Source organism: Pleurodeles waltl, chromosome 5 (genome assembly GCF_031143425.1).
Source record: "Pleurodeles waltl isolate 20211129_DDA chromosome 5, aPleWal1.hap1.20221129, whole genome shotgun sequence".
NCBI lineage: Eukaryota > Metazoa > Chordata > Amphibia > Caudata > Salamandridae > Pleurodeles > Pleurodeles waltl.
Genome location: NC_090444.1, coordinates 1,370,567,755 through 1,370,595,673, shown reverse-complemented (window position 1 = coordinate 1,370,595,673; position 27,919 = coordinate 1,370,567,755). Strand labels below are relative to the sequence as shown.

Genomic DNA, 27,919 nt, shown 5'->3' with positions numbered 1-27,919 from the left:
CATCTGTGACCAGGGAACGCTCTGATTGGGCGCGAGGCCCTACTTCTACAAGGAAGCGCTCCCGCTGCGCGGACGGCACCCGGGCCAAGGGCGGGCCCGTCCTTCGCCTGGAAGAGGCTGGGCTGGGCCCCCCCTCTTTAATTTTTGATTTGGCTCCCCAGTGACAAGAGCCTTCAAACCCTATGACTTATGGCTTAAGTCATAGGGTTTCAAAAGTAAAAGATTGAAAGTAGCCCGTCCATTTTGGCTAAGCAAACGTTTCCCTCCACCCTGTGCAGTCTGATTGGGCGGGGAGGGCCAAGGGCTACCCCAAGTTACCTTAAGATATTTCATTAAGGGAATCTGTTCTATACACACGAAAACAGACCCCTGAGCAACCTGTCACTACATAAAACATGGTTCATCTAAACTAAAATACATCTCTGGGGCAATGGGAATGATAGATAAACAAATTGCTACCGTCAAAGAGAAATTGTCATTGCCCAAAGACCAAACCCATGAATTACCAGGGATTGTAGAATTGCATCATAATTCCCCATCTAGTGAACTTGGGGATGAGCACTCAAAAGTAAGGCATTCAAATGGATGCATTAAAGATATCTCGAATTTAATTTACTCCGTGGATGAAACATCCCCTGTTGCCAAGCGACCAAGGAAACCGGAGGTGGGTCTGGTGGATAAGACCCCAAAAAAAACACCAGTGATAGATCTAATAACTAACCCCAATCAAAAAACATTTTAAGAAACTAACTCGGAAGAAACCCCCAAGCTTAGCAGGAGACACCATTCGATCACTCCTTATAAATCTTCATGAGCTAGTAAATTTGCTGAAATCATTTATTGGAGCCACTCTTGACTCCATGTCGGAGCGCTTAAAGGGGGTGGAGAGTAGCCTTGAGGCAGGTCTTGGAATGATAAACTCCTTACATTCCTTAAACTCCTTACAACGGGAAGACATGCATCATGTAACTAAGGACTCTAAAATAACATTGCAGTCCTCAGTATACGAGAATAACATACAATCTATCCCGTACAATAGGACAAAGGGTATACACTGGAATGCTAACCCCCAGAGCGAGTCACAATTACAACCATTAGCTCCCCACTTGAACCAAAATCTTCGAACCTCATTTTCCCCGATCACATTGCATAATTCTCCTCCAGAAAAAAAAGTTTTAAACCCTATACTATGTAAGACAGCAGGTAATGCTACGCGTAAGACAGCGACTACCTACCCCCATTCAAATTTAGGGAGAAATACACCTAGTAGGACTAGATCTCTGAATCCCGCTTATCTGCCTAGTGACCTACTACATCTCCCCCCGGATGCTACACCATATGTAGTGGTCTTGGCCAACGTCCCACCGATTGATGACCAAAAACGAGAAACATGGACGGCCTTGAGAAACAAGGCCCTTAATTGGATCGGAGCCCGAATGGGCCCTGGCACAGTGAGGACTCTTTTTGATGACATAAAAATGGTCAGAAGAATTAAGTGGATAGGAAACAGTAAGAAAGCGCTGGTGGGAGACTGTGTGGTCCTCTCTTTTGGCTCACCAAACCTAGTGAATGGAATCATTCATGATCTGGGAGCCAGACAAGTTACTTCACAAGGAATTTCGTTACTACCACTGGGTTATTTCTATCAAAGACCAGCGGGGTATAAACCCATCTATCCACAACGAGTTGAAGCGCCTGTATCCAGTCCAGATTTACCCATACGGTGCAATAGATTCCATATAGATTGACTCAACAAGAATCAGTCAGTTCCATCTGATGAAGTAGCCCAGATATTACACACATCAGGGCCGGACTTACACAAGGAAGGTACACTGTATACAACAGCTCCTATAAGGAACAAGACACTACCTCACCTAAGCCAGAGCAATGTTCCTAGAAACATATCCCATTCAATTTGCACTCATACACCCCCCCCCCCACTGCCCAAAGGACCAGTACTGCAATTTTAAACAGAAATCGGAAATAGCCTTAATATTCGGTAACATTGCAGGTCTAGCTAATAAGATACGCAATGAGACCTGGGCAAACTTTATAGAAGATTACTCATGTGTTTGTCTACAAGAGACGTGGCTTTTAAGTCCTGTCCACGTAAATGGCTATAAAACATTTCATACTCCTGCCGAGCAGTCTAGGTATGGTAGACCTAAAGGGGGATTGTGCACATATATTTCTAACAAGCTATCCTTTCAGAATCTAGAGATGCATTTTATGGGTACATTTTACCAAATGATAGAGAGTAACCTGGACCACAAGACTCATTTAGTCATTATTAATTTCTATAACAACGTCGCTCCAGGAGAATTTTCTAACATTTTAATGGAAATGGGAAATGACCTAAAAGAAATATGTGAAAAAAACAACAGCAAGATTTTGCTGATTTGGGGTGGTGATTTTAATGTCCATCCTTGTAAAGAAATCTCTGATAAGATATGTGGCTGGGATTCGGAAAGTGTAGGTGTAAGGCTTCACTTCTCTCATAACACTCAAGGGGACGAAATGAATCTATTGGCCCAAATTTATAACCTATCCTTTGTAAATGAACTATATTTGGACGAATCACAGTTCAAACCAACGTATAATGGAAGGGGCGCAAATACTGTGATCGATTATGTTTTAATGTCAACTCACTTTGCACGCTACCTTACAAATTATACCTTGCATGACATCGCAATTAGCGACCACTATCCCCAGAGCCCGAACCTTTTACTATCTCCCCTTATAGCAGCTAGGGAGGATAGGACTACATTGGTAGACGATATTGAGTTAGTGCCGCGCAATGTATACACTATGAAGTGGTCACAGACAGATCCCAAGTCTTTGTTGAAACAGTTAATATGTCATTGTAAACACGCTTTTGCAGACTGTCTAAGAGAAAATCCAGAACCAAGGTGATGTTTAGGTGCGTTTACATTGATCACCCAAACCATAAAAGAAGCCCTCACCATTAGAAGTGGTAAGATAGGAAAAAAAAGGACGTGCGGATGGTTTGATCATAACTGTACACAAGCACATAAGAGATTGAAAAAGGCTCTAAGTGCCCCAAAAAGGTGTTTAATTGACATACGCAAACGTAGACAGGAATATAAGACAGCAGTGAAGGAAAGGAAACTGATCATGAAAACAACTTTGTGGGAAACTCTTCACATAGCAAGTCGTATAAAAGATGATATCCTTTTTTGGCAGACAATAAACTCCCCCGTGTTAAGGGATAGAGACATCCCCAGGATGGAAATTGCGATTTCCGAAGAGGACTGGGTTGCACATTTCTCTAAAATATATGTATTGACTAGCGACATAAAGTCAACAGATCCCACACATGATCAAGACCTACAGGAAGGTCCGCGCTTGGTCATAACTCCCCAATTTAGCCTTCAGGAGGTAGAGGAAGCTATAATATTAAGTAAACCAGGGAAAGCGCCGGGCCCTGACGGTGTTCCGATCGACGTTTATAATGCCAATATCGAGCTGTGGGGGCCTGTATTGACGCAGACATTAAGGGCTTTCTGCATATGTGGACCTCTACCATCTTGGAGAGATTCCAATATTATCCCAATATATAAAAAGGGTGATCGCCTTAATCCAGCCTGCTACAGGCCAATCTTCCTGCTGGATACAACAGCTAAACTAGCGGGCAGAATAATTCTGAACAGGCTGCAATTATGGGCGGAAGAAAAGAATGTTTTATCCCCTGTCCAGTATGGATTTCGGAAAGGAATCAGAACAGTGGAGCAAAGCCTAAATTTAAGTCTTGTTATTGGAAAGTATACTAAGATTAGAGCAGGTAATCTGTACCTGGCCTTTATCGATTTATCATCGGCTTCCGACTGTGTAATTCATGATAAATTATGGGATATTTTAAATAGCATGGGGGTAGAACCAGCCATAACTCAATTTATACGTGAAATGTACACAGGATGCAAAGCAAGAGTGAGGTATGGGTTAAAAGTGGAATGTACTCGCCCCTTTAGTCTATACAGAGGAGTGCGCCAAGGCTGCGTTCTTGCTCCGTTTCTGTTCTCAATGTGTATAAATAACTTAGAAAACGAACTGGCTACTAAGTGTAAAGATCTTCCCCAAATAGACAACCGAGCTGTTCCGATATTACTCTACGCACACGACGCAGTATTAATGGCCAGGACCCCAATAGCTCTCCAAAAACTCTTAACAACTTGCATTACATATATGTCACAGCTGGGTCTTACTGTCAGTCGCTCCAAAACCTTCATTTTGAACTGTGGAGGAAAGCGCGGCAAGACTTACAACACTACTACCGCGGAAGGAAGGGTCAAAACCGCGCAAACTTTTTCCTACCTGGGCACAATGTTCGATAAACAGGGTTCCTGGGCCAACTGTAGGAAGACGAAAAGAGCACAGCTGATCAAAACAACGATGGCATTAAGGCTTTTCTCCAAAAGGCTTGGGGGGATTACCCCGCCGAACATGATAAAGATTTATAAAGCCAAGTGCATCCCGGCCGTCATTTATGGGGCGGGAATTTGGGGATATACAAACTGTGACTTGGTATAGATGGTGGAAAATGACTTCTTAAGACACTTGCTGAGGGTATCAAACGGTACTTCATCATATGTCATTCACTCGGAATTGGGGGTCCCCTTTATTGGAGACCAGCTAAAGATCCAACCATTATTATTATGGCATAAAGTTTGGACCTCGGAATATACTGGATTAAACAAGGCCATTCTGATTGATTGCATGGAGTCATTATACACAGCAAGGGTACCATGGTTAAAATAGATTATGACCTTTTTTGAAAATATGGGCAATAAAGTTTACTATACAAACCCAGCTTCACTGGGGAAAATATCTAGGAAGGACCTGAGTATTCTGGCATTAAAGTATCTTGGAGATATACGTTGGGGGGCTGAATTAAAAAAAAACACTGTCATTCATAACCAAATAATTCTGACGGCTGAGGGCATGCAGCCGTACTTGGCAAATGTGGTAAACCTTCGCCACCGCTTTGTTCTTACCAGATTAAGGTTAGATACATTCCATCGTTTAGTTTTATTTCCAACTATGAACGATTGGTCTACCACGCTAAAGGCATGCCCTTGTGACGCAAAGGCACCTCAATCCACAATTCATGTGGTTTTATTTTGTACATTTTACGCCAACCAGAGGAAGCGCCTAGTAGTGCCACTTTTAAGGTCAATCAATCTGCCCCAGTGTCGTACAGCATATGCCTGCCTTCAGTCTTTATCCTCCTTAGAGATGTGTGGAACTCTGGCCAAATTGTTTATGCTCTGTATTAAAGATAAGAAAGTCTATGGAGGTGGTGATGTGATTGTAATTTTACTATGATTGGGATTTTATCGTTACACCAGATATTCTGTTGTGGTTTTGTTTTATTCTTTTACTATTTAATTTTATTAATATTATTATATATTGAAATGTATTACATTGGATACTTTTATGACTTGTTGAAAGTAGAATAAAGTTTGTATTATATTATATATATATTATATGTTTTATGTTTTACATTTCCTGTTAGTGAAAAATACCCAAAGTCATTTTTTCACTGTGGCAAGGCTGGGTCTCCATAGGAAAGCACTGGTTAAATTATAACACTTTATAATGCTTAATGTCCGTTTCGAGAGTAGCTGGGAAAATAATTCAACAAATAATTTTAAAAGTAATTTAAACTTAACCTAATGATCAAGTCAGATTTTATATTGCTGTTTTGAAAATGCCAATTTTCGACAGTTGACATTTACCTGCCTGAGCCAAACATGTCTTTCTGCCCGTGTTCAGTGTTAATCAGGAGCTGAATGGCTCCTTGATTAGGTGTGGAATTACTCCTACAGCTAAGACAAAGGGAGAGGGGTTGATCTTCCCCGGATAGGATGGCCGTCTGTGCTGTGCCTAGGAACTTAATTAACTTCAAAGGATGTCTACATTGTCACTGGCAGATGTAGCACAAACCTGTGTCCGCCCTGTTTATTGTTCTGTTATCCAGCCAAGCACTTCTCCCAGTTTGACAGGAGTTGCACCCAGAACCGGTTTTGAGCATGCAAAGGAAGGGTTTGCCTTTTACCTGGCTATACCCCTAGGGTGGGCACAGAAGCTCTGCCCTAAGGAGGAAATATTCTGTCATCTTAATTTTAGGATGGACAGGGATTCTCTAGGATTGTTTGCATCAAAGAACACAGGAACAGCTGCAAAGGTGGGAGGTGTTATCCCTGGGGACCTTTCCCTTATTGGTCAGGGAGGGGCCAAGAGTCACCATCTCCCACTGGCTAGTGCCAGGAATGAATGGGGCATCCCTAGCACTCTTTTCAGAACTCCACTGAACCTGTGGAAGACAGAATGCACAATTACTGTTGTGACCTGTGAGGAAAACCCTAAGGGCTGAACATGCTCCCACTTGTACCCAAGACAAAAAAAGCCTTCTTCAAGGGTCAGTTGGCGTATCTCTTTATAAAGCAACAGGGACACAAAATTTGCAAGAAGACCACTTTCCTGAAAGATCCCAACTAATCAGCTACAACTGGACTTGCCCTTGTTCCTACAGGTGGCTCCTTGTGGAGTGGGTCCTGAACCCCAAGTGCTGTTCCTGTAGTCCTGGAACCCTTGCTGGTGTTAAAGTGTACTCCTCCTGCTCAAACTGCAAAAGCGGTGACTTGTAAAGTTATTTCCAACTTTTCGTCTTAAGAACCGGTGGGATACCAGGGCTGCTGTTGGGCCGAAGTCACCAACATCAGATCACCGGTTGGAGCCAACATGCTGGCTTGTCCTGCTGAAGGACACCTGACTCCCAGGTCTTCCTGGGCAAGGATAATGGACTTTACCCACTTGGAGCGTTCTCCCTTCATCGACAACGTAAATGTGGAGATAAGAATAGTAAATGTATACTTGCCTAATTGGACTTATCTTCACAATATGTTGGTCCTTGATATTTTTGACACAATATTCTGTCCACACAATATTTTAGGTATCGAAATTCTGTCAGTGATCTGCTAAATGTATGGTAGAGGCCATGCTACACCTTTGTCTTCACCCTGTACATATCACTACATTCATCACTCTTCATAGTGCATGGCTCCGCCATATACGACCAAGCATTTATCTTTTATTGGCTTGTGCTCAGAACTAATCCCCTTTCAATGGCTGTTCCTGAAAGAAGTCTTAATACGCACCGTCTTCACCTTAAAGCAAAAAAAAATCCTGCCTGTCCGTGTAAGCTGGGGAACATAAGACTTATTCAATGTCAGTTCCTTTCATTCAGGTCACCCATCATCACAGAGCCATTTTAAAAAGCTTCTTACGTAATAACCATTCATGGTAGCATTTTTATAGAGTGAAGTTTCACTATGACAGGCTGCTGACTGTTCCAGTGAAACTGTCCACATTTGAGTTGCACAAAATAGAAAAACATTCTGGGCCTGATTACAACTTTGGAGGAGGTGTTAATCCGTCCCAAATATGATGGATATACCACCAGCCGTATTACGAGTTCCATAGGATATAATGGACTTGTAATACGGCTGGTGGTATATCTGTCACATTTGGGACGGATTAACACCCTCCTCCAAAGTTGTAATCAGGCCCTCTATCTCCACATAAACACAACTTGTGCCCTCCACTTGCTGGCTGCCACATAGCAAAAAAACATCACCACTGGTGTGGCACAAACAATTTTCATTATTCCAGTTCCACACCAATACATAGAAACGTTTTTGAGTATTATTTGAGATTAGTTCAGTAGAATTCGCTAGTAGCAGATCCATAAACATTCTTCTGAGTACAAATCAGCCTCACTGTAATACCTTCTACCAAATTTTGTTCCAGGGTCAGGAGTCTAAGCACTTTTCTATCTCAGCAGTACCAAAAAATGTGAATGTTGCTTAGTGCTCTATCTTTCTGGTCTTCAATTTGGCTACTGTATTTTTTAATTCTGTTGATAAAGCATTAACAACATTCTGTACACTTAAACGGAGTCTGTGTCATTGAAAGGAGCAAGGTCAGGCTGCATCATATCCAGCTTTATAGCAACATTATCCACTTTGGCTGAATTGTGGATTTCATTTGCAACAAGGTTTGTCTAGTAATGCAGACTGTTGCTGCGCCAGAGACTATCGCATAAGGATATCTGTGCTTTACTTCTGCAGGGTGGATTATGCTTTTTTTTTTTTTTTTTAAAGAAAGGTCCTGCAAGCTTGTCTGTTTCTTCTCAGTATCACTCATATTAAAAGCAGAACAGGTTCCCACACTAGACTCTACCTGAATTTCCAGTAGTTGCTCAATAAGATATGCCTCCATTTGCCACATGAAGTGATAAGGTTGCAGGAGCTTTCATGCGGCACAGTCTCATAGTTAAAAAGATTCTAAGCTTCTAAGGTGATGCTACCATCTCTATTCCGCAGTTGTAAAGGAGATTGGACAGGTTTGTTGATGTGACAGAATTTGAGGTACCTGAGTAAATACCAGTTATTGACTTCAACGTCTAGATGGGTGGTCAAGGAAATAAACCAACTTTTGTCGCACAGAAGTAATTTGCCAAAAGGCTGATCTGTGATGCAGGAGGACAGTTATATCAAGCTAATCACTCCACACTGTTCAGATAATTAACAGCCTTTCAAAGTGGAATAAATTGTTCACATTTTGATTGAGGAATGCAGCCATTGTGAAAAGGATTGTTCATGTCCTGTTCCTTTTCTAGGTGCCACTTTTGTTTCCCAGATGGCCTTGCAAGTTGAATACTCAATCTGGTGCAGCTGGTGAGCAGTACTGCTGTGTTGTCCAGCTGCATATAGCAAGTGGCTAGTTGGGGATTTTCTCAGATAGGCTTTGCTTGTTCATGGGTTAGGAAGTCACAGAAAGGATATGGTGAAGCTTGCAGTACTTCAAAAACTGTGTAGACTAGCCCCCCTTTTGTACTCCTGTAATATATGCTTGGGTGAATCAATGCAACAAAACTGGTAAGCATGGACTGGCAATTTATTTGGCTTCCTTCACTCTGTTCGCCCTGGCTCTGGATATTGTAGCTTTAAGAAGATGGAGAGATGGGCTTTAAATGGTTAGAGAAATGTTTCATAGATGCCAAACAAAAAAAAAAATTCTAGACTGTAAGAGAGATATTAGAATAGCAGAATGTGGCGAGTTGCAATTTCAACAAATTCATAGTTAGATGATGGATGTTAACTGCTAATAGAGACCTCAGGATATCTCTTCATACCAATGGCAATAAAATGTGTCTACTTAAAGGGTAAATAGACTTGGAAGACCCAATGCGAAGGAAAGGTAGCCTTGGAAGGAGATTGGATTAAGAGCTTTTCTAAGTAGTTGTTTCAGTTACGAGCTAGGGGATGTTGATGTTCCTTTAGGCTTGAGTGCTCATTCCTCCAAAACTGTTTTGTCAAGAGGCCAAGGACCTAGACTTTTGCTGCTACTTGGTATGCTACAGACGTGGCAACTCGCACGTTGCCACTGTGTGACGCACAGTATCAGCTCCATTCACAAGATCACCAGGTGAGGAGCCAACAGCACATGGTGGCACGGGATACGAGCTGAAAACTACCATAAACAGTGGATTTTCAGATCATTTTCAGGGGCTTTGAACTGCAGACATCCATTAAGGGGTGTGAAAAAGCCCCAGGACATCGGCACCAGCCTCAGCAGGCTTTTTTTCTTCTTTTTGGAGGAGGGGATGTGGGGGGTGGGCAAACGTGCTTCCCCCTCCAAGACCCCACCCCTCCTCACACAGTGAAAAATATGTTTAGTTGGCAGGTATGTATGTTACACATTTAAAATGTGAGAGCTTCTTTCATTACAAGTGGTTGGAATAGATATGTTAATGTGCTATACTTTTTCTTCTCTCATTTGTTCTGGTCCAAATGGCTCTGTACATCACTGATGATTTAATATACCACTCTGTCTTCTGGAAACATTGATAAACTCCCAGACTAAAATAACCTGGACTGGCAATAACCAAAATAAGAAAGATTTCTTTCGATATACAATGTAGCAATGAAATAAAGGATTTGAAGCATTATAGTTCAATGTACTTTTGCGATGTAAAATAGTTACCTGAGCATTGCAATGCAAGTGCTCTTAAGGATGTGGAACAGTGCACCAAACAGACAACAGCGCGATGTGAAAGAGAAATAGTCCTGTGAGTGGAACCAAAACCCACTCTATGTATAGTTTTTATACGTTTTTATAGCTGTACTGTAAAGCAACACCTAACAAGCACTAGCAAAGCAACTGGCTGTAATACGCCAACACATATAAACACCGACACTCACAGTTTACATTTATGTATGTTGCATTTGCACGTGCTATTTATCACATTAAAGCCTACAATATTAACTTTTCCAATGCTGGGATGAAATTAGCAACTAAGCATTGCTTTCTGTATAGAATTCATACAGAAGATCGAAATTGAATGTGACTAATAATGTGATAATTGAGTTTTCTCTTAGATGTAAAATAGTCCCATTTGAATTCCCACGGAAGCACTTCCTGGAAGGTGCAGTGATGCACCAAATAGCAAATAGTGTGTGCAAGAAAGTAATACCCCTCTTAGTGGAGCCAAAGCCTGCTCTGGGTATAAATGGTTGAGGCTACCTGGAACACCAAGCTCAAGGATGAGGATTTACAGGTAATCATTTAGGTCCAGATGTAGCAAACTCCTATTTTGCGAATCGGAAATTTCCGATTCGCAAAATCGGATGCAGAACAGTGTCTCAGACACCGTCTGCGAATCGCTATGGGGTCGCAAAGACCCACCTCATTAATATTAATGAGGTGGGTCGCATTTTGCGACCCCATAGCGGGTCCCTGCACTCACAGGGATGGTGGCCTGCTGAAGACAGCAGACCTCCATGTCTGTGATTGCTTTTTAAATAAAGCAGTTATTTTTTTTTGTGTTGCAGCCCGTTTTCCTTAAAGGAAAACGAGTTGCAATACAAAAAAAATAACGAAACCATTTGGTTTCGTTTTTTCAGAGTAGGCAGCGGTCCAATGGACCACTACCTGCTCTGAAAAAACATTTTGGGGAACATTCACAAAAGGGAAGGGATCCCATCGGGACCCTTTCCCTTTTGCGAATGGGTTACCACCAGTGTGACACTGGTGGTAACTGCGAATTGCTTTGCGACCTCGTTTGCGGTCACAAAGCAATTTAGCATCGAGATGCGAGTCGCAAATAGGAAGGGGATACCGCGATGAGCATTTTGCATGGCGCAAACTGCGATTTTCGCATTTTGCACCATGCAAAATGCTTCTTACATCTGGCCCTTGATGTAATAATACCACAGTAGAACTCTATGCATAACTAGATGTGGCACAGCATACATGAAAGATGTGTCTTTTTAGAGCGTCACAATACAAAAGATAACAATACTATTAATACTCGCGTGATTCTACAACACCCAGCATCTTTTAGTATTTTATTGCCTGTGTTGTATGTCAGGATTCCGAGTGCAAATATATAGTACTACAAAAAATGATGACCAAAATATTGTTTGCCACAATATCTAAGTTTAGAGACATTTTCTTAATTCCACATGTATGCATTTTGAAGATAATACATCTCTTTATATACATATTTATTTATGTTCACAATATTGGCGTCAATATGTTGGACACATTAGATATTGTGGTAGACTACCCAGCTAAAGATCATCCTATTCAGTGGCACAAGTAACCACCGAGTGATAAACATTACATTTATGTCATTTCATCTCTGCTTATTCGTTTCTCTTCTGTTTAAGTTTGTTCTTGTTTTCCAGGCTGGAATTTCTCAAGATGGGCCTCGCTCAGCCGTGTACAGAGGTCCCGATAAAGGCACGACTATTGTGGCTGTTACTGCCTCTGATGGTGAAGTTCTACAGTTGGATGAACAGGTAAACATAATGCTGCTATCTACATTAGGCCCTGCACCGAGGGACACACCATATGTGAAAGGGATAGAAATACAAATATATAGGAAGCACATCACGTAAGCAACCACCATAGAGCAATTTGCAGGTTCTCACCAAACTGCTCACTTTGTCATCATTGTTAACATTCCTATATGTACGGAGGAACGAACACCCAAGCAAGATCAGAAGAATGTTGCATGTGTGTGTCTATATACTTCTATTGCGTCTAACACACATCTCTAAAAGTCCTCCCTGAGCCCTCAATGGAGGAAAGAGTCTTCCTCACCAGAAAAATAAACGTAAATTGAGTTGTGTGGCACGAAGCAAATGTCTATCATTTCTTGTGCCCACACTCATGATTAAAAACAACATATCATGTTCACACCATTTTAGGAGGAAAGGCCTACATGTTTCATTGCCATCTTTTACTTTCTGGCATTCTAATCAGGGCATTAGGACCATGTTTCACCCATGTGTGCACCGGACCAAATGGCCGTTGGGTTATTGCCTACCAGTAGACTACAGGAAAGGGAGAGGATAACGTTTTTAAAGTGGTTGATCCCCGCCAGCGCAGGTGTGTATGTACCAGCAGTGATCAAGCACTTTGAAAACTTTATTCTCTACCATCCCTGTGGCCTACTGATAGGCATTCACCCGGTGTCCATGTGGTGCAATATATATATAATTCATCTGTCTATCTATCTATCTATCTATAAACGCATGCACATATATTTACTCTCTCTCTCTCTACATATATATATATATATATATATATATATATATATATATATATATATACTTAGATATATATATATAGATATACAGTTATATAGTAAATATATAAATGCATATATATGTCTATCCACATATATTACATAGTGGTAGTCACCACTGTGTAGTGATAGGACTGGGTTACCATAGGAAGAAAGTTTGGTGCTGTTTCACCAATCTTCATAAACATTTTCCAAAAAAACAAAGTACATCCACCTTGGCTCCTTCCTGGAAAGTTTTGGGGTGATCTGTCGGGAGGAGGGAGGGTGAGTAAAAAAGGGAGACCCAAAACACAATTTCCTCATGGCTGTGTGTTTTTTTCCTGTCATCAGTGCCACTCCTGTGGAAGTGAGAGACACCTGCGAGCTCCAGCTAGAGATTGTGCTTTGACTGGCTGGCCGCAACATGAGACAAAATGTTACAGGTGCCATTTAAAGACGGGGAACTCAGTCACAGTATGAAAAAGCAAAAACTAGTATCAGGGGACAGGGTAGGAGTAACAAAAATAATAATGGTGGATTTCTGTGATCCTGCAGGTGTCCCTCAGGAGCTAGCCAAGTCCCCAGGACTCCTTGGGGTGTCCCACCGGAGTGCAGGAGGTGCGCTGGCATTAGCAAGACTATAGCAGGAACTGAAAGAATTCCGAAAAATAGGGGAGGGGCAGAACCTGAGTATCTGTGATGGGTTGATACGAACATGTGCTTGGCCCTGCTGCTAACCAACTCCATGCACACCCAAAGGCAGCGGGTGGCCACCGAGGGGGTTGCCCAGGTCCTGCAGCCACCCACACATCATGCACAGCCACATGCTCAGCAGGGGGAGTCTGCCCTGTGACCAACTCCACGTCGCACCCTACACTGCTTGTGACTCATATTACACTACGCATGACATGTTCTATAGAATCACCGATGACAACTGAAATTACATCACTAATGACAACACTGTGCATGGCAGGTCACAAGTTATACCTTGTTATACCTATAATAATGTCACTTTAACCTTTGTTTTTTTTTCAGTAAGTTTCTGACTTTTTGATTAACATACCTCTTGGTGACTGGATGGAGAACCTGACCTTTCATCAGGCCCTGCATTCAGCTACCCATGGCCACATAACCCACGCTGCACATGGCCTTGGGCCATGCACAGCTGATGAGGCCAAAGGGCCTGGCATGTGACGAGGCCCTGCACCGAAAATCACCATTGTTGGCCAAGCCTCTCCGCACTGCCTTCGTCTGAGAAAGCCAGGCCACGTGCCCAACCTACAGAGGCTGTTTATATAATATAGGTTTATAGATTCTATCCTGTACTCTATTTATTTGAATTTATTTATTTTTTTATTTATGACTTGCTATTAACTTTTTAGTTCAGTTTTTAAAGTACCCTTTACATTTAAAAAATATATTTATTTAAAGATAAGAATAAACGAGTATCTCATGTAATTGTGGCATAACTTCAGTGTCATAAACTTGAATGCGCATACAAAACATGTCTATATTATCCAGCGGCTCTGCAAGCTGAAAAATGCTCTGTTAACACCCACCTATAAGAGGCACTCAAAAGCAGGCTGTCAACAGGCTTATGCTTCCCACCCCCCTTTTGGCCAATCTCACTCTCCCAACACTTGAAAACCAGCCAAAACTGCCACATACAGAAGCTCCTAGGTGTACTTCTGTGTTTTAACTAGACCCATCTGATTCATCTTCCCCTCTGCTGCTCATTATTTCTGTTTCCAAAGCGAGCAGGTTAATTACTGTCCAATGTCGTCTAATGCATTTTCATAAATCTTAACCTCAGCCATCTCTCCTCCGCCAGTGCCCATTCATTTATATCTTTCAGCCAAGTTTCACAGGAGGACATCCTCGCTGAGATCTAATGGAACTCTATGCATCTTTTCTCTAAGGCCAGCCCCTGGACAGAACACCCCCATGGCATTTACTTTGTCTAGAGTAACAGACGCCTGAAGCATATTTTCAGAATTCAGCCTGGAATTCCCTAACTATGTTGCTCACTTTGTCAAATTGGAGAAATTGTCCTCAGGTAACACTGAATGTCTCACTGGGTTCTGTAAAGGTTATAAATTAATCAGCCAGAAGTAGACATCCTAGAATAAGACAACTGCCTGCACTCCATCCCTCTAAAGAGATTGCCCAGGGTATGTCTTGGAATGGTTTATCCCACCCTAGTTGCAGCAATTTAAAAAATGGTACATGGTGGTCTAAAAAGCCCTGTTGTAACCGATATGCCCCATATCCCCACTACCCTATTTACAGTCAAAGGGAGTTTGGCTGTTTGATGTGATCCCTGTAGCCTTTCTGTCTCTATTGTGCCCCTCACTAGGGTCTTCTTCCGGTTATCTTCCTCCGCACACCACTGCACCACATGCTGGAGCTGTATAGCTATGTGCTGTACCTCTAGGTCCAGGAGGCCCAAACCACCATCTCTTTAACCTGTTTTATGTGTGCGAGCTATACCCTGCTCCTGTTTGCAACCCACACTAAAGAGGTCAACAGCTTATGCAGTGCCTTTAAGGTTGACTGCAAATATGCTATGGAGAGTGTAAAGACATGTAGGGAGGAACACCATGTTTGCCAACGCTACCCTTCCCATTACTGAGACTTTCAGTTTGTTCCAGAACCTGACAAATGTCTCCAACCCCTCAAACACCCTACCCATATTATAAAAATACTGCCGTTCAGCAGTGTGGGAAATCTGCATCCCTAGATAATGAAATTAGTCGGTTTCTAATGCCAACTCCACCTTTACTAGTTCTCATGAGGGTATTCTGGCATAGGCCACAATTGTGAATAAGACGTCACAATTTTCTGAATATTTGTAATTCATGGAGTAGAACAGGGATCGCTGCCTCCAGACAAGAAAACTAAATTAAGGTATCATACACGTTCATCAATACAACACGGATTATGTTTCTCACCTTTATACCCCTCTCCCTCATGCATTCCAGGAGTTGAATGCCCACAGGTTCCACTTCCAGAGTGAATAGCAATGACGAAAGACAGCAGCCCGGCTTTTGCCTGTTTCAATGACATAATGCTCTAAAATATAAATTCCAGATTTAACTCTAGCTACTGGATCAGTATAAAATTTAATCTAGCCTCAGAATTTCATTCCAATTCCCATACCCTCTAACATTGCATGAATATAGTCCCAGTCTATATATTGAAGGCTTTTCTGATGTCCAAAACAACTAGAGCTGCTTTAAGATCTGAATCTCTAACCATGCTCTTGACATGGTGAAGCCTGTGCAAGTTCATTTTTGCAATTTCATTTTAATTTATGTATTATGTATTAAATGTATTTATAAGTTGATATATTTAATAAATTATCTATATATATTTATGTTTAGAACATACATAAAACATATGTATGGGTATGCTTGTACTAGTATTTTTCAGATTATTATTTAAAATTATTAAATATGTAAATCATTAAAATGAATTAAAACATGTTTTAAATAATAGCAGTCTTTTTTAGGCGATAAGCTCTCCACCCCCTTTTTCTTTTTCATATTATCACTTTATTTTATTGGGCCAATAAACCCTCTAACCCCATTTGTTTTGTTTTTTACTATGGTAAGGTTTAATTGCCATACTCTATTATTTTCTATGTGTCTTTAATCCTAGTACACTCTATATATATATATGTATATCGGTCGCCATTAGGTAGTAATTGTTAGGACCTAGTTTCCATATGAAAAGCGTTTTTTAGACCTGTATATATCTTTGGAACCTTTTGACGAATCTTCACAAAACTTTCCGAAAAAGTGTCCTCTAAGGTCTTGTTGTGCATGGAAAGTTTTGGGGCGATCCATCAAGCGGGAGCAGAGAAAAAGGGGGGTAAACAAAGTGGGTTTCCCATGTTAAGTCCCATAGATATTTCAGACAAGACTACAGCCTGAACCGCTGAATGGAATTACACCAAATTTGACAGAAAGGTAACTTTTGATTCAGAAAGCACATTTTTAGTTATTTGTTCTATATCCATTCAGTAAAATATAGAAAAGGCATTTTTTGTTTTGCTAATAACTTTGGTGCCGTTTCATGAATCTTCATAAAAGTTTCCAAAATGCAACGGTGGTCACTTCAGCTGCTGTCTGGAAAGTTTTGGGGTGATCTGTCAAGCGGGTACTGAGAAAAAGGGGTGCTCCGAAAAACACTTTTCCCCTATTAAGTTTTCCACAAGGACTTTGAACAGTGATAGCACCCAATCCACTGGACAGACTTACCCCAAATTTGCCAAAAAGGTAGCTCTTGATCCAGAAAGAGGCCTTTTTGTTATTTGGTGTAAATCTGTTCAGTAGTTGTAGATAAATTAAAGAAAATCCAAATTTGTATATATAGGAACACGAAGGCTCTGCGAACCCTCCCAATCTCGTGCTGAGATCTGATTGGCTATCAACACTTCAACAGTTGAAAAAAGTGTAAAAAAATGCTTAAAAGCAATGTTGATGCTATTTGCAGCAGATCCAGTAAATTAAAAAAAAAGAAACTATAGCCCCTGGGTGGGCCAAGTCCCTGGGGCATTAATATTTTCATGCGCCACTTCCCCGGCGCTAATAAAATATAAAATTATGTTTGGACTGGGCCACTCAGCCCCCTGAAGCCCCAGGAACCACTTCCTCCCCGGTGCTTAAATGCAATTCAGTGCGGGGGGATGACCCCCCCCACACCGCCCAAGGACCTCCACGTCCCCTGGGCTATTATCAAAATGGATGCGGGAGGGTCGCCAGGCCCCCCGCAGCCCCGGGGACCGCCACCTCCCTTGTGCTATATTTATAGAGTGCAGGGGCTCCAGGATCTACCAACACTCTGGGGCTATAACAAAAAGTGTGATAAGGGGCCTGTTTCGGACCCCCGTGGCGCTGGTGACTACCACCTTCGAGGGGCTATGTTTTTTGGAGGGGGGGCCACATGACTTCTCTCGTGGAGCCACTGATGGCCCTGGAGACCTCCGCCCCCCAGGGCTTGCTCCTGCTATGTCCTGGGGTGCCCACCCCTGGGACATAGCTGTTTGCTTTTGCTTGGTGGGAGCTTTGACAGCTCCCACCAAGCAAACAAAGTCCGCTTTCTGCAGGAGAGAGCTGTCAAACATCTCTTCTCTTGCAGAAAGCGTAGTTTTTTTATGTGTCTTCCTTGCACGCAAATATGCGTGCACAGAAGACAGATGAAAACATTGCTCCTGCAAGCAGGGAGCTGCTGTTAAATCATCCACCAAGGCCTAAAAACTGTTTATCTCTCTCCCTCTCACTCTCTCTCTCTCTCTCTCTCTCTCTCAATTTCTCTTTTTCAATCTTTCACCCACTCACAGATCCACTCAAACTCTTACACACCCACTCACAGACCCACTCACACTCATGCACCCACTCACAGACCCACTCACACTCATGTACCTACTCACAGACCCACTCACACTCATGTACCTACTCACAGACTCACTCAGACCCTTGTGCCCCTACACATAGCCCCACTCAGACCCTCAAGCATACACTCACAGACCCACTCAAAGACTCACACACATACTCACAGATCCACTCAGACCCTTGTGCAAACAGTCACAGACCTACGGATACCTTCATGCACCCGCTCAGACCCACAGAGAAACGAATGCACCCACTAAGACACTGATGCATCCACTCTCACACCCAGACAGGCGCTCTCACACCCATACTCACATCGAGAGATACAGGCCACAGCCAACTTCCATCGCGCACAGGGATGGGGCTGGGTGGTTAGCGGGGTTGGCTGCAGGGTCTAGCCACAGGTCAGGCCCTGCAGTCAATTGTTGCTGCCCACAGCCAAAGGCCGTGCACTGTAGTGGTTGAATTAACGTCTAATAATTTTACCTTTAAAAAAACATAGAAATTTACTGAAAACAGTGGTTACAGGGACATTATAGTTAGGAAATAGAATTAAAAAAACATAGACATTCACTTAAAAAAAAACAAAGGTTGCAGGGATGTTATAGTTAGGCTCACATTTTAAACATACCAAACCATAGAAATTCACCTGTTATAGTTAGAGTTATATAACTTGTTCCCTTAGGTAACTATAACTCACACCCTCGCCATACACTGCTTATTACCCCAGATATTACAGCAATCATGACATCTTTTTTAACATCTTTGATAATTTCACTGTAACATTGTTATAAAATTATTTATAAAAAAAACTGTGCATGTCGGGGACGCGAGTTATGGTTACGTTAGGGCACGGGTTATAGTTACTTTAGATAACTATAACTTTAACAGGTGAATTTCTATGGTTTGGTATGTTTAAAATGTAAGCCTAAGTGTGTGTGTGTGTGTGTGTGTGTGTGTAACCTACTGGCAATAGCCAGTAGTTAGTTAGAGTTAGGACCAACTTTTTGCATCCACAGAGCGTTGTTTGTTTTGCCAATAACTGTGGCGTTGTTTGATGAATCTTCATGAAATCTTCAAAACTAACATGACACTCACTTTAGCTGGTTTCTTGAAAGTTTTAGAGGGATCTGTCAAGCGGGCAGAGAAAAAGTTCCAAAAAATCTTTCTCCATTTTGTGTCCCTGGGGATTTTGCATTCTTTAGGCATGGCTACGGCCGGAACCGACGGGATGGAATTACACCATATTTGTCAGGAAGCTAGATCTTGGTCTGCAGATTGTGCTTTTTTGTGATTTGGTGTAAATCTGCTCAGTAGTTTCAGAATTATTTAAGGTTAAAAAATATAGATATATAGGGGCACGAATCCTCCGTGGGTTCATCCGTGGTGGGTTTGCGGATCCTGGTTAAAAACAATGGTTTTGTGTGCATAAATTCAGAACCTAACCATAACACTATAACGTCCCTGACATATATATATATATATATATATATATATATATATATATATACATACATATTCAATGAAAAAAACAAAGATGGAAGCTTAGTTATAGTTAGGAAAGCTTATTGTCCCTATCCTATCCAAGTTTAAATTACACAAACTAAATTATAATTATAACTTAATTTACAATTTATTGACCACCTTCATATTATTATAAGTAGCGGACCTTATTACACACACACATTTTAGCTTACTAACCAAACAAGGCTAACTTTAACATGCCACTTTACCATACACTGTGTCGTGACAAATAATGTTATTTGAGTCGGTATGTGTTGCTATTAATGCTATGATTTCTTCTGCTATAAGTGATGTAGTATCTAAGGGTATAAACAATGCATAGAAGAGGGTTGAGTTATAGTTACTGTAGTGTGACCAGTGGGTTGATAGGTCTGTGTTCAGGGGTGCTTGATTTATACTAATTTGAAGAATGTGCATAAATTATAAATTGAAGTAATAATTATAACTTTACAATTTTTTAATGTTTGTTTATTTTAAGTTAAGATGATTGTATAGAAATAATACAATACGTATTCCTAACTTTAAATTATCCTTAACCTTTGTTTTTTTCATTGTATAATAATGGTTTTTAGTTTTTATTAAAAATGTGTTTCAAATCCCAGTATGAAATGTAATTGACTGGAGTGGCTTAAAGTGGAGTGTAGAACAGTACAGTGAAGGAGAGTGTTGCAGAGTCTAGTGTCATAGAGTGGAGTATTGTAGAGTTAAACAGAGTGTAGTCGAGTGGAGTGATATAGCGTACAGTGGAGTAAAGTATTATACATTGGCATGGTGTGTCGTATTGTGGAGTTGAGTATCATAGAGTGGAGTGGCGTGTTGTACAGTATAGTGACATGTCAAACGGTAGAACTGAGTGTTCTACAATGGAGTGTTGTCCACTGGATTGCCATGAAATTGAGTGTGGTAGAGTGGAGTGTCATTGAGTAGTGTTGTAAAGTGTCTTAAAGTGCAGCAGAGTGTTGTAGAGTCACGCTCAGTGGAGTAGAGTGTTGTATAGTTCAGTGTTGTTGAATGTAGTGTTGTGCAGTAGAGTGGGGGAGAGTCTGGTACAGTGTAGTGTTGTATAGTGGAGTATCATCTGTGAGAACACAGTGCATGGTAGAGTGGTGAGTCATAGTTAGTGTTGTCTGATTAGGGAGTGGAGTAGAGAGTTAGAGAGTGACATAGAATGGAGTACAATGTTGAGTGGAGTTGCATACAGTGGAGTATAGTGTGAGACAGTGAAGCGGCATAGAGGGTAGTATAGTACAGTGCTTTAGAGTGGGATAAAGCCACTCCAATCTATGGCACTTAATGCCACGTTACTCTTTAACACTGTATGCCAATCCACTGTACCACACTCTGCAGCACTGTACTGTACTGTACACCACCCCACTCTACAAACATAAACTAGACTGTGTGCCACTCTAGGCTATTGTAGTCTACAACACTTTCCATTTCTATATGACACCGCACTACACTCAACTATAGAAAACAGTACTCCAATTTATGACATTTTACTCAACTGTATGCTACGTTACTCTACTGCACTCCACGCCATTATAGTCTATGACACGCCACTCCACTCTATGACACTTTACGCCACTCCACAATACCCCACTCGAGTGTACTCCGCTCCATGCCCATTCACTCTACACCACTGTACTACACTGTATGACACTTGACAACACTCCACTCCTCTCTCTGGTACTCCACTAAACTATATCACATGGCACTCAACTCTATGGGACTCTCCTCCATTGTACTTTATGACACTTCAATTGATGATATTCCACTGTAGGACACTCTACTTCACCCTTCTGCACTCTAAAACGCTCTGTTGCATCCTATGACAGTCGACAACACCATACTCAACTGTTTGACACCCCATCCAGCTATACAATGTGCTGCTCCAGGCTATGATACTTGACTCCACTATAAGATACCATGCCACTACACTATATAACATTTTACAATGCTGTGTGATACACACCTATACTCTACGCCAATTAATAATACTCCAGTCTATGACAATAGACTTTACAACACTGTCCTCAACTGTACTGTACGACACTCCACATAACATCTCTCCATTTGGGACACTGGACTCTAGGATATAGAACACATTTTTGTTAGAAATGTTATAAACATTAAAATTTAATGAAAAAACAGTGCTTAAAGCTTAGTTATAGACAGGAAAATGCATTTTCCCTATACATGCCACATTTAAACTACACAAACGTTAAACATTCTAAAGTTATAGTTATAGCTTTCATTTACAATGTATCCACTACCTTCAAATTATTATAAGTAGCGGACCTTGTTACAAACTCTTTTCAGCTCCCTACTCGCGCCCCCACCATGCACAGTTTTTTCATCAAAAATTTTACTACAAATATTACATTGATATTATCAGTGATGCTGTGAAAGATGACATGATTGCCATAACTTGTGGGGTAATTTTCAGAGCATGGCAAGGGTACGAGTTACAGTTACTTGAGGTAACTCTAAATATAACTGGTGAATTTCTATTGTTTTGTACTTTTAAAATGTGAGCCTAACTATTTTTGTAATTCTATTTTGTAATTTAAATGTCCCTGTAACCTTTGTTTTTTTCATTGAATTTATGTTTTTTTGTACGTATAGTCATTTTCATTACGGCCAGGCCCTGATGCCAACCCCTTGTAAGCACCCAATCGAGCACGTCCTTCACCCACGCGCAGGGGAGGTTGCCTGCAAGACCTGGCCTGCAGCCAGACTCTGTGGCCAACACCCCCCACCCACCCAAATCCACGCTGTGCACAGCCCTTTTGCCGTGCATGGCAGGAGTTAGCCGCAGAATCTCTGGGTGTGAGAGGGTGTATTTGGGGGTGATTGTCTGTCTGGGTGTGAGAGTGTTTTAGTGGGTGCGTCAGTGTGTGCACAGGTCTGTGAGTGGCTACATGAGGGTGTCAGTGGGTCTGTGAGTGAGTGCATGAGTGTCTGAGTGGGTCCGTGAGTGGTTGTGTAAGTGTCTAAGTGGGTGTGTGAGTGGAAAAAATTTATTGAAAAAGACAGAAAGCGAAAAAGTTTGAGTTTTTATAGGCTTTAATATCTTGTATACTTAGAATGAGATATTTTTGTTGGATTTAACAAAAACATTTATTTAATATTTTTAAAAAGAATAATTTTTTAATTTAAAAAAAATAAATAAATAATGGTACTGAGTCCAGCTGGAATCGAACCCCCATAGCTCAGTGTGTAGGTCTGCAACCTTCACACTGAGCTATGGGAGTTTGTTTATTTTTTAAATTTGGCCCTACTATGGGCTTTCAGGCACCACCAAAGGCTCCCCCGCGGTAACTATATATTCTTTTATTATTTAAATATAATTTTCTTTAAAATTAAAAAAATAAAAGCCCTTTGCAGGAAATGTGGGACAGCGAGGGAGCCGTAAACGGCTCCCCCGCAGTCCCTACTTTTTATTTTATTTTATTACAAATTTTTTTTTATTAACAAGCCCTTACGGGCTACCTGGCACTGCGGGGGAAGCCTTAAGACTTCTCCCACAGTGCCAATGTTTCAGCAAGCACGGAGCTTTGACAGCAGCTCCGTGATTGCTAAAGCATTTCATCTCTGTCCTCTGCACGCGTGCAGGGGACAGACATGAAAATTTGGATTTTGACAGCAAGACCTGCTTTAAAGATCCGGCTGTCAAAATCCGAAGTGTTTGCTATGGCTTGGCTGTAGCGCTGCAGCTAAGCTACAGCAAACAGCTATGTCCCATAGGCAGAAGCCAGCCCTTGGAGGGTGGAGGTCCCCAGGGCCATCTGTGGTTCCACGAGGGGGGCTGTGTGCTCCCCCCCCCCAACATCAACTTAGTCCTGGGGGTGGTGGTCCCTGGGAACAGGGGTCCCATAGGGACCCCCTTTATTTTTTTAAACATTTGCACCGGGGAGTGGTGGTCCCTGGGGTGGGCCCCCTGCTCCAACTCCTGCTTCTGGCGAGGGGACCACCAGGGGATGGTGGTGCCCGCATATTACAATAAATCCCTGGGGAGGTGGTGGTCCCCAGGGCATCGGGAGGGAGCCAGGAGGCCCCGCTCCCACTTGTTAAAAAAAAAAAGCCCCTGGGACTTGGCCCACCCGGGGGTAGTACACTAAGAAGCACTGGAGACCGCGCTTCGTTTAAAAAAAAAACACTGTCTCCGCTTGTAAAATAAAATAAAAATGCTTTTTAGCAATGGATGGGGGGGGTCCCTTTGCAACACCACCAGCAGAGCTAAGGGGTCAGGGTATTTATACTCTGGCCCCTTTTGTGCTTTTAAACTTTTTTATTTGGGACTCGAGTGTCTAGATGGCTGACAACACTTCAACAGCTGTTGTTGAAGTTTTATCAGCCAATCAGATCTCAGCACAAGATGGTTAGGGGTGGCGAATCCTTTGCCCCTTAGATATACACATTTCTGAACGGAATTACACCAAAACAAAATAGCTCTCTTTTTGTACCAGGACCTACCTTTCTGCCAAATTTGGTGTAATTCCGTCCAGTAGTTTATACGCTATCGCTGTTCAAAATCCCTATGGAACAATGAATGGAGAATTTTTTTTTTGGGACCCCCCCTTTTTTCTTCAAACCCCCTCGAACTCCCCACCCCGGGACAGATCACCCGAAAACTTTCCAGGCAGCATGTGCCGGAACTGGCATTTTTTGGGGGAAAGATTTGTGAAGCAACTCCAAAGATAAAGGCAAGTAAAAAAATGCTTTTTATATAGAAACTAGGTTGTAACTATAACTACCTAGTGGTGACTGCCACTGTGTTTTTTATATATATATATACACATACACATACACACACAAATATGTATAGTGTACACTTAAAATAAGTTTTAATGATAGTTTTACAAATAATAAAAAATAAAAAAATGTTACATCTTCTCTTGTACCGGGAAAAGCAAACAAGAAATTAACACTCCAGGATTTCTTCTCAAATATTTATTGACGTTTCAGCTGATAGGCTTTTCTCAGGTTAGTGCCTAGCGCCAGGATGCCTCATGTGACAACTGCTTCCACTGTCAAAATTCGACCATTCATTTATTCATTCATTCAAGAGTTTGCTGGTAAATTTTGATAGAAAATACACCTGTGGAATGCATCAAAAATATAATCCTGTACTCTTCAAGACATTAATATGTGCTCTTGCAGAGAAGACGGGGTATCCTTCTTCACAAACGATGCAGTGATCTGTCAAATGGTGAACACCTCAAATGAATTGCAAAAAATGGGGTGTGATAAGACAAAGTCGAGGAAACAATCTAGATGATGGCCATGGTAAAATGCATGATCCCGCATTGTGTATAACACAAGAGGCAAAAACGTCTGCTAAGACTATGCTTCCCTACTGCCATATTCAAGTCAGGGCCTGCTAAAGACATTTCCACTTCTGCCTAGCTAGTAGCCCTCGAAACACCACCTTGTGAGAATTGGTTGGTGGTACTCACCTCCCTATTTTCACATGGCCTGGTGGGTAAAAGGTTCTGGCAGCTCCTGCCTCTTTTGACTTGGCATTAACTTTCTTTCTTGTTCTCCCTGGATCGTAGAGAATTACCAGCAGAAGTTAAAAAAAGGCAAAACGCAATAAGAGTAAACTAATAAACTATCATCCAGCAAGCAAGAGTTAAAATTAAGAAGCTAATCACTATTTGCGTCAAGAGAATGCTAGTAATTGCGTAATGGGCTTCTGTGTCCTTCTCTGTGCTATCAAGATGCAAACCTCTCGAAGTGCCAGGTCTTTCATTGGACCTGTCACCTTTCTTTGTGCACTTTTGAATGCCAGTCAGCCACATTCAAAACCGGCAACCACTATCAGTCAAGATGCACTAGAAGGTAAACTTAAACATCAGACATTAGACACCAGTGGCGCCAAGTAAGTAATCAGGTGTAACATCTAAAGGATTACCATAAATGTCTCTCTCCAGACATTTTTGTTTTGTCTGCTTTATGTTCTAGCACTGGTGATTTATGTTTTATTGCCTATTTTACATGTTGGTTTTGAGTAACATAATTTTGTCACTTGTGTGCTGCTGCCATACTATGATTTTTCCTGTTTGTAATAAGAGTAACAAACACCATTTGTAATCTGTTTTGTGAACCACAATCCAGTTTCTGTTAAGAGTAGCACATATGTTTTAATTTGTTACATCAAGTTTATGCTCGCAGATGTGTAGTTCTCAATAGTGATACTGATGCACTCCAACATTTAATGGGTCATTTGTCATATATATTATATTATGTATGTCAGATTGTAAGAAGCACATGAATGAAACACGCTAAACCTTACATATATTCCCTGCTGTGTTACATAATGTGTTGTGTGTGTTGGACTGTCTAGGTTGTCATCACTTCTGGAGTGGAGGTATGGCTTGATAAACTGCAAAATACCATATTCCGGACCATGGACAGTAACATTTGGCAAGTGATCCAGGATGTCAACCAAGGGATGTCTGTGGATGAGTGGACACAAAAGGTGAGTGTGAGGGACTTAAGCTGTATAATGTAAGTTGAGAAGGGGCTATGATCCAGTCACACCATTCTACAGTTTTCTAGCCAAGCAGCAGAATATAAGTAGAATTAAGTAGCTCTTTTATACTAAAAAAATAAGATACTGACATTGTGTTAACGTTTACTTTTTTGTTTAATCTTACAACCAATTAACACCATCAAAGTTTTAAACCAGATTAAGGGTTTAAGCAGCATCTGCCCCATAATACAATAGCTGTAGTTTCTAACATGCATACACTGGGAGTTCCACAGTGAACATTTGTATTTCCAAAGTTGTTATTTGTGCCTTGATTGTGGCCTAAAAACTTTGGAAGGCATTGAAAAAAACAGTATATTCTATCGACAAACTTAGAGGTCAAGAGAAAGCTAATACACTCACTCCCGTTTTATAAGCTCTTTAGATATATTAGAAAATTGGAATATTGGGAGCTCTGTTGAAGACAATAGAGCAGAAGCAGCCTATATGAACTGGTATAGACCCGCTGTTCTCAACATTTCAACGTCCTAACACAGAGCATCTGCCTTTCACTGTCCTCTGCCTCTTGAAAATATATTATTTAGACAGAGGAAAGCGAAAGGCAGAGGCTGTGCAGGAGGACACACACACAGCCTTCACCCCTGCCTCCTCCTGTAGCTCAGTGTCACTAGGACTTCAGATGGAAGATGGGGTGAATGCTGCTCAGCTCTTGGGTCTCCCTGGCTTGGCTGAACTATTAAAAGGAGTTCAGCCAAGCCGGGGAGAACCAGGGGCTAACTTCAGCCCCTTTTCACAGTTCTTGCTGGGAAGGTTCATCAGCTGACAACTGTGACCCTGCACATGCTATTAGCTGTAGAACATTCACAGCAAAAGCTGTGAACAAAGGCTTTGGAACCCGAGGGGGATGTCAACCCCCTCAGGCTCCGTGAACCTTTTGCCATTAAAGGCCCACTCCCTTGTTAAAGGCCCTTGCCTTCGGCTCGGGTCTTTAACACCAGCATGGACGTTTGATGGCCAGTGTAGCCCGCAACGGTGGGCTGTACGGCTATAGAATAGACAGTGGAATGCTGGGCACTCAAGTGAGGACAATGGTGTCGCTCTGGGCAAGTAATGGGTAGTACAGACTTTCTGTGGCAACATTCCATTGCTTGTCTTTCTGTTTATTTTAAAACATTCTACCATAAGTGAGTGGAATGTTTTAATAGCTTTACTGATCTTCTGCCTTAAGATATACCAGTTGGCAAAGGCCCTCTCCCTAGTTATAGGCCCTCAGATGTGGTTCAGGCCAGTAACTCTTGTGAATGGCTTTTAACAACCAGTATAGCCCTAAGCAGTGGGCTAAATGCTCGAAAGTATGCTTTTCTAGCCGTAAAAAGTCACAGCTGTTCTCAAAGCGCAATATGTGGTCTACCTTTGCCATTTAACCCGAAGTTTGGAATATCCTGGGGAAGCCCACACATTTGATATTAGAGTGGCACAGCAGGCAGATTTCTTTCATTAAGCACTTATAAAAAATTAATTCTTTAGCCACTGGTGGTTGTACTACCAGAATATTGAGTTTTTTACATCAACCTACAAAAATACTGATTCAAGAAGATCAACAATTACAATATTGTTAAGGTAAATAAATTAGTTATAAATTACTATATATTGGAATGTTTAGATTTACTGTTGGTAACATATACAATATGTTTTCAAGGTGCTTAGATGATTAAGAATAATACATTTGCACTTACCAATATATGCTTACCTTGATCATGTAGTGGCAGTCGATATTCTGCATTCAATATTTTGTAGGATGATATTTTTTACTTCATTTTTCTGACATTGAACAGTTTTTGTAATTCT

At 41.5% G+C, this 27,919-nt stretch overlaps 1 protein-coding gene across 1 annotated transcript in view; it reads left to right on the top strand.

The window, feature by feature from the left end:
- The window catches only part of LOC138296482 (uncharacterized), a 1,064,486-nt gene that overhangs the window by 491,056 nt on the left and 545,511 nt on the right, over window positions 1-27,919 (top strand). The window contains exons 40-41 of the mRNA XM_069235627.1: window positions 11,775-11,888; window positions 25,925-26,059. Of these exons, the coding sequence (XP_069091728.1) occupies window positions 11,775-11,888; window positions 25,925-26,059 (249 nt within the window). The remainder of the gene's footprint in view (window positions 1-11,774; window positions 11,889-25,924; window positions 26,060-27,919) is intronic.